We start from the raw sequence: 15,742 nt of genomic DNA, 5'->3' as shown, positions 1-15,742 counted from the left end.
CCACCAAGGACATGCAGGTCCTTGGCCTCCTCCATCGCTAGACCCTGACCACACGACGTCCGGAAGAAGAGCGACTCATCTTCCGCCTAGGAATCCTCCAACCACACGGGATGAATGTAGATTTCTCCAGCTTCCTCATTTCCCCTCCTCCCACCTTATCTCAGTCCTAACCCCTGGACCTGCAATCTTCTTCCTGACCTCTCCGCTCCCACCACTCTCCGGCCTATCACCCTCACCTCCTTCCACCTATTGTATTCCCAGCGGCCCGCCCCTAAACCCCCCCCCCATCTTACCTTTTATCTCAGCCCACTCGGTACACCAGCCTCATTCCTGAAGAAGGGCTTATGCCCGAAACGTCAATTCTCCTGCTCCTTGGATGCTGCCTGGCCTGCTGTGTTTTTCCAGCACATTTTTCACCCCCCCCAAACTCCCTACTATTGCATAAATGCTGCCTTCTTCACACTTCACATCAGCTCTGAAGAGTCATCTAGACTCGAAACATCACAATACTTTCTCTCCATGAATGTTGCCTGATCTGTTGTGATCTCCAGCATCTTTTGTTTTCAGTACAATGTCCAACTTATGTTTTAGCTATATTAAATTTTTTTTAAAAATCATTAATACTTGTGACATCAGTAGAAGGTTTACTCACCGCCATGTAGGCATTTGTTCCCACATATGTTTTGGCTATTGAATTCACCAGCTACAAGAGAAATGGTGTTGTAATTTAAGTACAAATTATCAATAAGATCTTGAACAGTTCTTCCATCTTCAGATTCTAATATCTAAAACAGTAATGATATATCTTAATTGAAAAAAACGGGAAGGTCTAGGATGTAAGTAAAGTGAAGTCACCATATGGCTTAGGGAGAGACGAGTTGTGCTGGGTTTAACCTGAGGGTCACCATGGCTCAGGAGAGGAGCAAGTTTGAGATTGAATGCACTCGGTTGGTATCACACTGCATCACAAACCAGCGGCTCAGCCAACCAATTGAATGTACACAACTTCAACAACAACTTGCTTTTAATGAACATCCCAGGGTACTTTGTACAGAAAAAATAGATGTTGTCACTGAAGAGTTGGATAATATAATTAAACAATCAAAGAAGCAAATGACATTCCCGATGAAGGGCTGAAGCCTGAAACGCGATTCTCCTGCTCATCAGATGCTGCCGGACCTGCTAAGTTATTCCAGCACCACACTCTCGACAAGTTAACTTTGCGTCTGTTATGAGACTTCTTCAGAAATTGATGTTGAAAGAGGGGTTGGAAATGGAGTTCTTTCTCTATTATTACATGAATTGTGGAATCACTGGCAAGACTAGCAAAGGCTAATGGAATGCTGGTCTTTATGTCTAGAGAATTAGAGAATAAAGATGGCAGGAGTTATGCTGCAGCTATACAAAACAGTGGTTAGATCCTATTTGGAGTAGCATGAGCAGAGCTGGGCACCAGACCTGAGGAAGGATATTTTGGCGTTGAAGGAAGTACATTGTAGGTTTAACAAAATGATACCTGGACTTTAGGGGTTAAGTTATGAGGTGAGATTATACTAATTAGGCCGTTATTCTCCAGAATTTAGAAGGCTAAGGGGGAATCTGATTAAAGTCCTTAAGATAATAAAAGGAAAAAGTAGGGTAGATAAATTATTTCCACTTTTTAGAGATTCTAGAACTAGAGAGCATAGTATAAAAATTAGGGGTCAGATCATTTATGAGAGGGGTTAGGAAGCACTTCTACACATACAAAGGTGGTATAGATTTGGAACTCTCCTCCACAAATGGCAGTTGAATTGAGATTGATTGTGTATTCCTTCCCTAAAGGACATCAGTTAACTAAATGGGTTTTATCAAAAATAGTTGTGAGGTACACCATTATCAGAACTAGTTTCATATTCTACAATTTATTATTTTAATGTAAATTTTACCAGTTGCTGTGACAGTATTTAAACCTATACAGTACTACACTATAAAGGCATGGGGGGAAACCGAGATGGTTGGAAGACATTATAAGGGTGAAGTGATACCAAGGAATTTATTATAACTTGAATGACACAAATTTTGAGTGGACCATTGAACATGCCCCTTTTTAACATTTTCCTTCACCCTCTGCTTATAAACTCTTTGCTCTGAAAGTGTATTGAAGTATGAGTTGATAATGGAACAACAAGGACAATGGAACATCTGTGATTTTAAGAATTTTCAATAGTGTCAACAGTTTATCTCCTTAACAATTAAAATTTAAAGATTGAAAAATAAATTGAATAATAGAGGAGGAGAGTGAGTTAAAATTGGTGAATTAGAATTAAATCAAGTATTCAAAGAGGGAAAGAAACATTTGATAAACAGTGAATACAGGGACAGAAAGTAAAAGATGAAAAAAGATGAATTTAAAACTTGAAATATTTTAGCGTTCAGAAAAAACCAAGGTTATGCAATGTTTGGTTTGAGTAAAAATGAGCACAGCAGCTGATATGGGAACAAGTATGAAGAGGGTATAACAAAAATAGTTGTCATTTCCAAATAATGTATTCAATCCAATGATATTAATCCTCTGACGTTTGCCATTGACCCTTTTACTACTCTTGTCATCCCCTGTGCAATGAAGTACCCGGTATGGTCAAGGTACTAAGCCTTGCAGCTAAGAAATTATAAAATTTACTGACTTCAAAAAATTTCACAAACGTAATGGATTTGGAAATTTTAACCAAGGCCATATGAACAGGAGTCTTTAAATTCTCTGGTCTGACACTCCAAACACATTTGTTTGATATTAGCTTTTTGGAACATGCTAATTTTCTGTTCCAAAGTTTTCCTACTCCAGAAAGTTGCAACTGGAGATGATGACTTATTTGTTCATGTCTGTAACATACCGTTATTAACTGCCTAGTTCAATTTGCTATTCTTAACAAATTCCAAAAGTTCAAGTACTTAATTTCTTTAATACCAAGACTTTGACAAGCTCATTGGCTAACACCATGTTCTCTCCCTCTCGCTTTCTCTTTTCTCTCACAATACTATGATGAAAAAAATCCCTGGCCTTTTACATTTATCAAGTATGGTTCCAGAGGATGTACGTTATATTCTAACCTTGAATATAACCTTCCTTCCTGACACAACCTTAAAAATAATGACAATCTGCACAAGGTACTTCCTCTTTGCAATGGCAGTTCTGCAATTAGTTAATAAGAGACCATATGACAATCAACACACATCTAAAAAGAAATACCACTAAAACTGATATTTATCCAATAAGTCAGTCCAACGTGGTAACATATTTCTGACTTTCAGCTGAATCTCTAAACTGAATGACTGTTGTAGCGAATCCATTAATGTTGATTCAAATCTGAAGACATTTGACTTAAAACAATAATGCTGTTTTTCTCCCTATGGATATTTTATAGTATCTGTAGTTTGCTTTTATTGTAACCAATGAGAAATGGTAACCCACTTGCTATACATTCACCTTCAACATCAATACTTTGCATTCATTTGTTCACTGGATGTGGGCATCACTGCCTGAGCCAGCATTTACTGCTCATCCCTAAATGCCCCTGCAAGCCACCTTCTTGAACAGCTCCAGCGCTTAGACTGTAGGTACACTCTCAGTGTTGTTGAGAAGGGAGTTCCAGGATTTTGACTTGATTAAAGTGAAGGAATGACAATATAGTTTCAAGCCAAGATGGTGCATGGCTTTTGTTTTGGGGGTAACAGACTTGCAGGTAGTATTTTCATGTCTCTCTAGATAGCAGACGTTGTGGGTTTTCAAGTATTCTTGTGAATTATCTTGCAGATCTTGAGTGGATCTTGTAGATGCCACTGTCCTTTGGGAAGAAAGAAAATGTTGAAGGTGGTGTATAGGGTGCTGATCAAATGGCTCCCTCTTCCTGGATGGTGTCAAGCTTCTTGAGTGTTGCAGAGCAGGTCTTCTCCACATAAGCGGAGAGTATTCCAAGGTGTTCTTGACTTGCGCCTTGTAGATAGTGGACAGGTTTTGGGACGTCAGAGATCAGTTGCTCACCACAGATTTCCCAGACTTTGTCCTGCTCTTAGAGTCATGTGTCTTGTCTAATTAGACTCCTCTGTCTTGTCTAATTTCCTCTTAAATGGAACTATACTATCTACTTCTATGACTCCACGGTAGAAAATTCCACATGCTCACTACTTTTTGCAAAGAGAAACTGCTTTTGAATTCCCCATTGTATTTCATGGTGACTACCTTATATTGATGACACTTATGCATGCTCTTTCCCAAAACAGGAAATGTTCCCTGTGTACTCACTCTGTTCCAGTCTGAATTTCAAAGTCTTAGTCACCTCTATTAAACCACCTTTTTTTTCCCCAGGAGAAAGGAGACCTAGCCTGTCAATTTTTCATGACACGTATACCCACTCACTTCTGGCTTAATTCTTGTAAATGGGCAATGGATAGCCAGTGCTGATAAGCCATGATTCCTCAATGACTTGCCTTAAAAATCATCAGTTTGTCAAAAGTTTTGGCCTACAACCTCTGTAAAGTGAAAGACATGAACTTCTATACGGTACAGTAGAATTGTACTAATAGTTAAAGTAGGAAAATAGGTGGCAAGCGGGGGGGGGGGACAGTGTTGGACGGGGTTGGGGTCAGGTGGGGGGGCGGTGTTGGATGGGGTTGGGGGTGGGCAGGGAGTGGGGCTCACGCACTATGTGCTGCTGCAGTCTCCTGAACAGGGAGCAGACTTTAAAAACTTCGAGCCCCAGAAGAAAGGCATTTAATCGATTAACCAAGTAATTGATTGTCCGAATGAAATAGTGTCCCCCATCTCGTTTGGATAATCAAGGTTCCCCTGATGAAGGAGCAGAGTTCAAAAAGCTTGTGATTTCAAACAGACCTGTTGAATTATAACCTGGTGTCATAGAATCTTAGAAACGTAGAGTTGCGTGATTTCTTACAGAATAGAGATGGGTGTAGTGAATCTGTGGAATTGTTTACTGCTGAGGGATGTTGAGTTTGGACTATTAACTATATCAATGCCGAGTCATACAGATTTTTAAATCAGTAAGGGAGTCCAGGATCATGGGTAAAAGTGGAGCTGAGGATCATCAGATTAGCCATTATCTCATTGAATTCTGATCAGACTTGATGGGCTGAATAGTCTATTTCTACTCATCTTCTGGTGTTTTTAAATAATAATTGTGTGTAACTATGAAAAGAATTACATTGATAAAACAGAAAAGAGTTTCTTGACCTTCGAAATGGAATGGTGAGAAATAAACTAATGGCACTCTATTACAAAAGCTGCAATCACTTAGAACAAAGTCAGTTTTCAGAACATCTAACAGTCTGAACAAAATTTTCTGTCACCTGGGACCAGCACACTATCCTGATACAAGCTGTCTGCTTACACATTTGACAAAATGGAGAATATACAATGCACCAGGGAGAATAGACTTTGACAACTTTTAATATACCACTGACCTTCTTTTTCTTCAAAATCTTTGACTGAGAAAAAAGGGCGACTGCAATTCAAATCAACACCAAAGCAAGCTCACAGGTCACTACCACAAGTGTCTCAAGGGCCAAAAATGGAAATTAATTAAATTTTGTGCATCGCCTTGTAAATGCCCGCTACTATTGTTGATCTCCACATTAATTTTTATTGCAGGCCTCCACAGTTCCCCAGACACGGCATGCGCTCTGCCCCCTCTATTGTCTGGCCAAACACTTCAAATCAAATACGCATATCAATGACCTGTTCTATTTTTAAATAGTAATTACAATATCAGCAATTTTTCTGTCATTAAACAATGAACAATCATACTCTGATGGAGGAAAGTCACTCAGAGATTAAATGTGAATAAGTCTCTCCCTCAACAAGGGGTCTTTGTTGTGAATCCCTTTGACATGTGGCCAGGTGATTTGAATAAAGATGTCCCCATGAGCATACCTGGGTGCTTACTCCAAAATCGCACAGCTTGACCTGTCCTCGCGTGTTCACTAGCATATTAGAGGGTTTGACATCTGCAAAGGACAAAATAGGAGATAGAAACAATCCCTTTTAAAAGCACCTCAGAATTTAATGATTCTGTAATTACAGCTATGACTCAGTAATGCAGAAAACGAATGCAACACAAAGGCTATACAGATTAGAATGACAAGCTTTGCACCTGCTGCACACATTTATAATGCTCCTGAATATCGAGTTTGAAAAAATGTCTTTCAAATAAGCAAATATTCTCATTACAACATAGTTACTCAATTTACTTATATGAAGTGGAAAAACTTGATTGGTGCCACAAAACAGTTGACACAACCAAGATGATTCTGTCCTGTGTTATTTAAAAAGATGTGCAATTTATTAATGAATATTACAAAAATCTCTGGTGGAATCTTTTATCTCTGTTTTAGCAACATATTTAATAAGGCATCAGCTTAGCTACTGTGCAATACAGGAGACAGCTGTCAATTATGACTTCAGAACTTTCAGGATAGCATAATAAGCAAGTGTAACCAATCACTAAAATGAAAAAACATTTGTAAATAAACAACTTTATGCATAGTTTTTCTTTTTCTGTTGATTCTTTGAAGCATTAATTGGGACAGTATTGCCATCAAGAACTGGTTCAAAGACAGTTACTAAACTCAACAGTGTGAGGCAACTGACATCAACATGAAACCCGGGTGCTTCATCTTCAACTGTGCATATTAATTTCTCTCTTTCATATAGTGGTGCTGAGGGACTTTAGATTAGATTAGATTGCAGTGTGGAAACAGGCCCTTCGGGCCAACAAGTCCACACCGACCCGCCGAAGCGAAACCCACCCATACCCCTACATTTACCCCTTACCTAACAATACAGGCAATTTAGTATGGCCAATTCACCTGACCCTGCACATCTTTGGATGTGGGAGGAAACCGGAGCACCCGGAGGAAACCCACGCAGACACGGGGAGAATGTGCAAACTCCACACAGTCAGTCGCCTGAATTGAACCCAGGTCTCTGGTGCTGTGAGGCAGCAGTGCTAACCACTGTGCCACCGTGCCGCCCACAAAGCTTATTCCCTTGATGATTTAACTATCACTCCACATTCCAACAGAAATATCTAACAACAGAAACAAACAAAGGATATTCAAGTTAATCATAACTGTTTGCAAATGATTATTTTTCTGAAGGATACTGTTGAGGGGAAAGTCATTGTTTCTGCTCATAATAAAATGCAAGCAAGGTCAACTTTACTATGCAGTGGCTACTGAGAATTAATTTTAAATGACCAGTTCTTCCCTCTCATTATCACAGTGAGTGAATTGTTCCAGGCAAAGCAGCATTGAGAGTTCCCAAAGCACAACTGCATCTTACACTGTGATAGTACACACCTGTTTGGGAGTTAAAAGAATAAAACATTCAGTGGGAGCATGCAGCAAACCTTCAACACAAAGTCAAGGGAAAATAGTTGAATTCTGCTAATTTCAATCTACTAGAGCAATCCTCAGAACCTTCAAATTGTTAGGTAATGCACCCCTGGTAAAATGCAATGTTTATTTTATTCTTCAGTTGTATATTTTCACCTTGCTCTGTTGCTGCAGCTAGTTTCTCCGTTACTACCCTCAAGACAGCACAAATATTTAACAAACATTTTGGACAATGATATAGATTTTTAAAAAAGTGATTGCCATACGGATTTTTTGTCGAGGGTGGGGGTACGGGGGTGGAATGAAAAACATGAATCTCCTGCAGCTGAGAGTATTGGTTAATTTTCCAAAACCTTTGCCAAAATCATGCAATCATTTGCAATAGCCAAGGGGCGAATTTTTTAAAATCCAATTCTCCCAACTCACTTGCAATGGGAAATTATCAGCCTTTGCTCAGCAATTCTCTACATTACTCTGAAATTATGCAGTTGGAACAGGAGACTGAACATGGATGTGAAAATTGAAGCTTTCATTGCTGAGGGAAACTGTTCAAATGCTACCTGATTTAACTAGGTATTTTATTATTTTGAAATTTGACTTATTCATTTACTTGATTACAGGAATAAAAAATATCTAAGGTTTACTCAGAAAAACACTGAAATTTGTCAACAAATGCTGAAGCAGTCACTTACATTTTATATGAAACTAAAGGACAAGATAACTTCAATTAGAACAGAATCATATAAACTTGTGAAATCAAAATCTGATGGGGCCTTCCACTTGAGCAAGGTGTTAGAAAGCTGCTGGCACCTTGGAGTCAGATATAAGTTTAAGCCATCACCTACAGAATAGAAAAGCAAGAAGGGACAGAAAGTAAAATTTCATATCACTAATGTTTTCTTTCAGTGATGTAAAAGTGTTCTCCACTTGTGTATTTAGGTTGTTGAATTCATGAATCAATGATAGTAACTCACTGCCACTGCTGAGATGTAATGTAACTATATTTTACGAAGCCATTCTTGGATTGCATCATTTTCATTTTAGTAGGAATTCAATATTAACTTGCTCATTTCTAGTATTCAACATTTAATTAAAGGGATGAAAATGAAACAAGGACATAGAATGACAACATATATATAAGCAAATACATATTTGAACTCTAAATGAACAGAGAATCTAATGTACAAGTGCTTACTAATTAATCATGTAAAGATGACACCACTTTGGTTTTGGGAGCTTGTAAATATAGCTGGCGCCAGTTGATGGAGATGTGGCCAATACATAAAGTTAGATCAATACCTGTTGGGCTTGGATTAATGGGGATGATCTGATAACTGAGATAAGTTTACTTCCACCAAAGTGTCCCAATTAATAGGCTTCAACTATGAAATGATGATCTGAAATAATGTTTGCACTTAACTGATCTCAGCCAGGGCAGAGGGTAGACTCACTACTGTTCACCACATTTCCCTGGGCAACAGGAAGTGGTTTGGGTAGATACACACTTAGATTGCTGCATATTACTGCACATGTACCAAATACTGACAGGATTAAAGGTTACGTGTGTTGTCCTCCATAGTTAGACATTCACTGTTAAGACTGACACAAATAAAAACGTTTGGATATGCTACAGGAGAACATCCTATGCCTAGTGAACTTCATGTGTGAAGAGATGATAGAGAAGGTAAGGGGAAAAAAAAACTACAGAAATGCCAACTTCTCATATAGTCATTGGAAACACCTGAATACAAACTTCAGCATGTGTGACAAAGAGAACTGAGATCTAACCTTGCATATAGTTCTCTACAAAATATCTATGTAGAGTTCTATTTTCTACATTGCTGACATCACTTTATTTTGCCACTCTGAGTTTGAAAACTCAATTTTGTATTTTTCTGTTCACTATATTAATAACTATAGCCTTCTTGATCATTTGAGGTTAAAAGAAAACAAGGTATTATTTGTTAAAAAAAAATCTAAACAAGGAGTATAACACACCTCTGTGCAAAATCTTTAGGCTCCAGAGGTAGGTAAGGCCTTTCACAACCTGCAGGATAAAATTAGAAGAACATGCATTATAATTATTCCAATTATTCTTTAGAATCTGTTACATTCACACTATGAGTACCTGGCAATAACCATCTCCAATAAAAGCTAACAAAACCAGAAATGCTGGAAAAGCTCAGCGGGTCTGGCAGCATCTGTGGAAAGAAATCAGAGTTAACGAATGGGTCCAGGAAGGGTCACTGGACCCAAAATGTTGACTCTGTTTATCTCTCACCCCCTCTTAGGTGCTCCCCACCTTCCTGAAGAAGAGCTTTTGTTTGAAGCATCAACTCTCCTGCTGCTCGGATGCTGCCTGACCAGCTGTGCTTTTCCAGTGCTGCTCTGCCTGGACTTGAATCCCCTATAACCTCTGCTTTCCTACATTTTGCTATTCTCTCCTGTGAGGTCCCTTGACATTTGTGTCATGGTGTTGACTGGATACCATGATTTTCTGCAGTCTCCAGTTTCAAAGAGGCACACACTCTGAAGACCCCTGTATTTTCTGCCTCTGTCTATTCTTCTGGATGGTCACCCATTCACTCTCCTGGAATATCTTGGTCTGTTAGGTGGCCACCTGGATCCAGGAAACTTTCAGACTCACTGGTACTCTGCAATGACTCCAGCAGTCCCTCAAGCTTGAAAATCCTGAGCTCAAGCTCAAGTTGCTGAAGACATTTTCTGCACGTGGTCCCCTAAGGCATACGAAGTGTCCTGAATTTTGAGTGGAGCAAGAATTGCAAACTATAGGTCTCAGCTGCCCCTCCATGATTTCAGTAAGATTTCTATTTGCCCTTTGAGAATCTAGTGATTATTTTGTTTAAACTATAAATTTTATTATATTTTATTGTATTGGAACACGTACAAAGTTTCCTTATTCCAGTACTCTTCTTACTAATTCACTCAATGTTATACTCGTCCCATTTGATTTTTCTTTAATTTCCTCAATTCTTGTTCAAAGCAGTGTTTAGAGAGAAGAAAATATTCACCAGCCAATCACATGGTTTCCTATGTCATTCTACTTTGATTTTCCGACATTCATTTGGTGTTGATTTCTGAGTACATTCTTTGTTTTACCACTCAGCCTTTCTGCTTAAGGGTTTCTACTGACATTGCTCTATTTAGGCATGCCAGTCTCCCTGATCTGGGATCTTGCTCTTCATTTGGGTCTCCAACAATGCTGCTCTATTTATTTTTGAGCTCTCTCTCTCCAGGTCTTGGGTCTCCTCTGTCAAAACTCCATTTATCACTCTGGTCTGTTCAGTTCTCATTCCTGTCGGTCATTGTTAGGTTATCCCCACAAGACCAAGATGAAAAGCCACAGTGCCACCATTGGCAGACTGCAAGTTCATGGCAATTTACCTTATAAAGGTGAACATATCTTTTATAATGGGGAGAATGTTAATCAAGACAGCTAACAAAATGTGACATGTGGCAGGAAGTGCACAGCAAACAAGATTTTAATTTCCCAGAAGCTGTACAACAGCGAGTCTTAGACGCAAGTGCGACACAGCATGGAAACAGATTTTTGGTCCAGGTTTTCTATACAAACCAGATATCTTAAATGATCCAGTCTCATTTGCTAGCTTTTAGCCCATATCCCTCTGAACCCTTCCTATTCATGTACTCATCCAGATGCTTTTGAACTGCTGTAATTATACTAGCCTTCAACACTTCCTCTAGCAGCTCGTTCCATGCATGCAACACCATCTGCTGAAAAACGAGCCCCTTATGTCCCTTTTAAATCTTTCCCTCTCACCTTAGATCTATGCTGTCCAGTTATGGACTCCCTTGTATTGGAGAAAAGGCCTTGACTATTCAACCTACCCATGTCACTCATGACTTTATAAACTTCTATAAGGTCATCCCTCAGCCTCCAATGTTCCAGGGAAAATAGCTCCAGCCTATTCAGTCTCCCCTAGCTTAAACCCTCCAACCCTGGCAACATCCTTGTAAATCTTTTCTGAGCCCTTTCAAGTTTCACAACATTCTTCCTATAGCAGGGAGATCAGAATTGCACACAATATTCTAAAAGTGGACACATCAATGTCCTGTACAGTCACAACATAATATCCCAATTCCTATAAGTCAATGCACTGACCAATAAAGGCAAGGGTACCAAACATGTTCTTCACCACCTTTTCACTACCGTGTTTACCTATGACTCCACTTTCAAAAAAACTATGAACCTGCACCCCAAAGGTCTCTTTATTCAGCAACACTCCCCAGGACCTGACATTAAGTGTTTAAGTTGTGCCTTGATTTGCCTTACCAAAATGCAGCATCTCACATTTATCTAAATTAAATTCTATCTGCCACTCCTCAGCCCATCTGTCCATCTGATCAAACTCCTGTTGTTCTCAGAGGTAATCTTCTTCACTGTCCACTACATCATCAATTTCAATGTTATCTGTAAATTTATTAACCATACCTCCTGTATTCACATTCAAGTCATTTATACAAATAACAAAAAGCAGTGGATCCAGCACCGATCCTAACAGCACAACACTGGTCACAGGCCTCCAGTCTTTACAACAACTCTTCGCCACCACCCTTGGTCTCCTATCTTCAAGCCAATTTTATATCCAAATGGCTAGGTCTCCCTGTATTCCATGTGAAATAGTCTATCATGCAGGATATTATCAAATGCCTTACTGAAGTCCATACAGACAATGTCCATTGCTCTGCCTTCATCAATCTTTTTCATCACTTCTTCAAAAAACTCAATCAAGTTTGTGAGGCATGATTTCCCACACACAAAGCCATGTTGACTATACCTAATCAGTCCTTGCCTTTCCAAATACATGTACATCCTGTCCCTCATAATCCCATCCAACAGCTTAACCACTACTGATGTAAAGTTTGAAAGTACAGGTGTAGAGTGAAAGGTCTTCACAATGGCTGCCTCAAATGGCACCACTTAGGTACAAGTACCGTGGTACAAATCTTTGATTAAAAAAAAAAGAGGAAGAAGAAGAAAAGTAGTAACATTGATTACAGTGTTGAAACAATGAGTTAGAAATAAGATAGCGCATTTTGAGAAGCTCAAGTTGAGGTTCTGAATGTAGGTTTGCTCACTGAGCTGGAAGATTCGTTTTCATATGTTTCATTACCATACTAGGTAACCTCTTCAGTGAACCTCCAAATGAAGCACTAGTGGTGTAGCCTGCTTTCTATTTATATGTCTGAGTATCCTTGGGTTGGTGATGTCATTTCCTAGGGTGACATCATTTCTATTAACAAATACATTGTCTTGGATCCCATTTACCATCCAGTGAGAAAACAAACAGGAAATGACATCACCAACCCAAGGAAACTCACCAGTGCTTCATTTGGAGGCTCACTGAAGATGTTACCTAGTATGGTGATGAAACGTCTGAAAACAAACCTTCAGTGAGCAAACTTACATCCATAAGATAGATACAACACAGTTGAAGAATTGACATTACAGTCCGGTAAAGAATTTCAAGTAGCAGCAGCTCAACAAGTGGTCTGACCGTCCATGCCAGGCCCCAGTCCAACAATCATCCTGCTCCTCTCCAAGCCTTCAGTCCGCTCTCCACTGGCACTAAACTGCACCAACGTAAGTTGTACTGCTCCAGGACTCGCTTCCTCTTGCGGTGCTCCAGGACTCATTTCCCCTTGTGTTGCTTCAGGAATGATTCCTGCCGCGCTGCACCGGAACTTGCTTTACTGCATGTGGCACCAGGCCTCACATCCCCTCGTGTCGCTTCAGGATTTGTACCCCTCGCAGTGCACTGGGACTCACTTCCTCGCATGCTGCTCCAGGTCTCATTACCCCTCGCACTGTTCAGGGACTTCTTCCCTGCATGCTGCTTCAGGTATGTTAAAAGTTGGGAGAGAAAAAGTAAAGAAAGAAAAAGAGCAGATGGCGTAGAAGAGCTCTGGGTGGAGTGTCCTACTCTGTTGTCAACTTGGCCAATCTCAACAACGACATCACGTTAAGCAACCTCCAATTCTTCTGGCACCTCACCCATGCCTATTGATGATGCAAATATTTCAGTAAAGGTCCCAGCAATCACTTCCATAGCTTACAACAAAGTTCTGAGGTACACCTGATCAGGTCCCAGGGATTTATTCACCTTCATCCATTTTAAGATGTCCAGTGCCTCCTCCCATGTAATATGGACATTTGAAATATCACTATTTATTTCTCCAAGTTGTTCCAAGATTAACCACTGCAGAGATATTATAAGTTGTTTCAAGGGAGAATGAATGGTATTTTGAACAAAGGTGTTTGAAGGATATAGCAACAAAATTAATCTTTTGTTTGATTTAAGGGAGAAGGCCACTTGAGACCAACGATCTTTTCTCACATTTAAAAATTCTTTTTTTCAAATCCCACAATTCAAATACTTAACCCCACAATAATGTAACAGAATAATTCATCACACACATATTTAAAATTTTGCTTGGATCCAATAGGCGAAGAGAGTACAATGGAATTTAATGAACGTCCATAACTATTCCAAATTACTTTTATAGCCATATATGAATTAGGAAGGGTTTCTAGCATTCCAGTAACTGTGCAAAACAAGAAAATATTGTGCTTTTATTGTGTGTAACAATAAAAGCACAATTAAATGGACTTCTGTGACAGATTAACATCTTTCTACAAAAATTCCACATAACAGAGAAAAGGTCTGGCAGAATGCAACTCTAATGTCCAAAAAGATGTGCAGGGGAGGTGAATTGGCCATGCTAAATTGTCCATTGTGTTAGGTGCATTAGTCAGAGGGAAATGGGTCTGGGTGGGTTACTGTTCAGAGGGTCAGTGTGGACTTGTTGGGCTGAAAGGCCTGTTTCCGCACTGTAGGGAATCTAATCTAATCTAATACTGTACCCATTTTTAAACTAACTTTAAAAGAGGCCATTGTACTCAAGATTTTAAATAAGCTATTTTCCCAAAAATATACTTTATTCATAAAATTTGTAAAATTACATTCTAAAATATTTTGACTTGAATACCAATAAAATATGACTTGTCTCCATATAGCATACAGTATTCCATCTTTTCTACTCAATACAGTTCTAATAGTATTAATATTTGCAAAATATGTTCTAGGTCAGTCAGGTGTACAGCCTGAGTCCAAAGCATTTCAATTTGTAAATTACAACATGTGCAATAGATAGATATTTTTCTCTACAGTATATATGTCTTGTTCTACTGAAAAGGCACAATATATTTTCAATGCTCTTAATCTCCATAATCTATATTCTCTGTAAGGCAACAGCCTGAGTTCCCAGCTTTGTGTACGATACTGAATGGTCTTAGAAAGCGACCCTTCCCCATTGTGACTGTGCAGTTGTTGCCTCAAACTGTTCTGCATTCCTCAGCATATTGTCCTGAATCTTAAAATGTTCAAGTTGAAGAACAGTCAAGAAGAATTCTTTTACTTAAAGATCAGCAGTTTTGGGCAGACCAAAGAGTATCCTTTGCCAGGTTGATGTTTGACTCTGTGAGATTTCGTGGGAATTGTCATATAGTATGAAATCCTGCAGCACAGCTACTTAAGATGATCCTTGACAAAATTGCTCCATTTTTCTCTAGACCTTCTTTGCAACTACATATTCCATGATGAAATGGGCGCCAGTCTTTTCCCTACCACAACCACCTCTTGAGGGCAATGTGTGGAGGGGGTGAGATTCCGGTATGTAGGAACAATCTGATGGGAAGAGCATTTCTTACCACAAACCCAGCTACATTTTGTTGCAGGTTTGTAAATTCACACCATCAAGCCTTCTGCCAAATTACCTTGACAGTCTGTTAGGGATAACAATCCGACCAAATCTTTTTAACTGGGCCTCAAGGATATTATGTATAGAGGAACCTTGATTATCGGAATACCAATTATCCAAAATTCGGACTATCTGAAGATCTCGAGGTTCCAACAGAAACATTCCATCAAAAGGCTGATCGTGTCTTTTGTTTACAGTGATTAAAAGTGCTGCCTAGAACAGTCCTGGACTGATGGGAGCGTAGGCACTGTCTCTAAATGACAGACCTCCCGCCCTCCCTCTCTCTCCCCACACTTTCCCTGGAGTTCTACTCAGGGCTGTACCCTAAACCCCCCCTTCCCCAGATAATCTCTCTAACACTGTCCCATACAGGGCAGAGTGGAACCTGTCAAAACGGTGTGTGTGTGTGTGTGTGTGTTTGATGTCCAGTCCAGCTGACCCGGAGAGGGGATGGGGACAAGGGTTGCAGGGGTGGGCGGTGGCGGTGTTGGGGGTGGACGGTGGAAGTGGACAGGGGGGCAGTGCTGGGGGCGGGTGGGGATGGGTGGGG

At 39.7% G+C, this 15,742-nt stretch overlaps 1 protein-coding gene across 5 annotated transcripts in view; it reads right to left on the bottom strand.

Moving 5' to 3' along the window:
* The window catches only part of map2k5 (mitogen-activated protein kinase kinase 5), a 274,682-nt gene that overhangs the window by 44,584 nt on the left and 214,356 nt on the right, over window positions 1-15,742 (bottom strand). For 2 of the 5 annotated variants that reach the window (XM_043677181.1, XM_043677180.1), the window contains exons 13-15: window positions 9,388-9,436; window positions 5,927-6,000; window positions 653-703 (exon numbers count right to left, since the gene is read on the bottom strand). In XM_043677181.1, the coding sequence (XP_043533116.1) occupies window positions 653-703; window positions 5,927-6,000; window positions 9,388-9,436 (174 nt within the window). Of the gene's footprint in view, window positions 1-652; window positions 704-5,926; window positions 6,001-6,986; window positions 7,354-8,081; window positions 8,231-9,387; window positions 9,437-15,742 lie in introns of those variants that run through there. The other 3 variants (XM_043677183.1, XM_043677184.1, XM_043677182.1) reach the window with 3 other exon arrangements.

The sequence above is a fragment of the Chiloscyllium plagiosum genome, chromosome 36 (assembly GCF_004010195.1).
Source record: "Chiloscyllium plagiosum isolate BGI_BamShark_2017 chromosome 36, ASM401019v2, whole genome shotgun sequence".
Taxonomy (NCBI): Eukaryota; Metazoa; Chordata; class Chondrichthyes; order Orectolobiformes; family Hemiscylliidae; genus Chiloscyllium; species Chiloscyllium plagiosum.
Note: the sequence above shows the minus strand (reverse complement) of the source record. Positions and strands in the feature narration are given on the sequence as shown.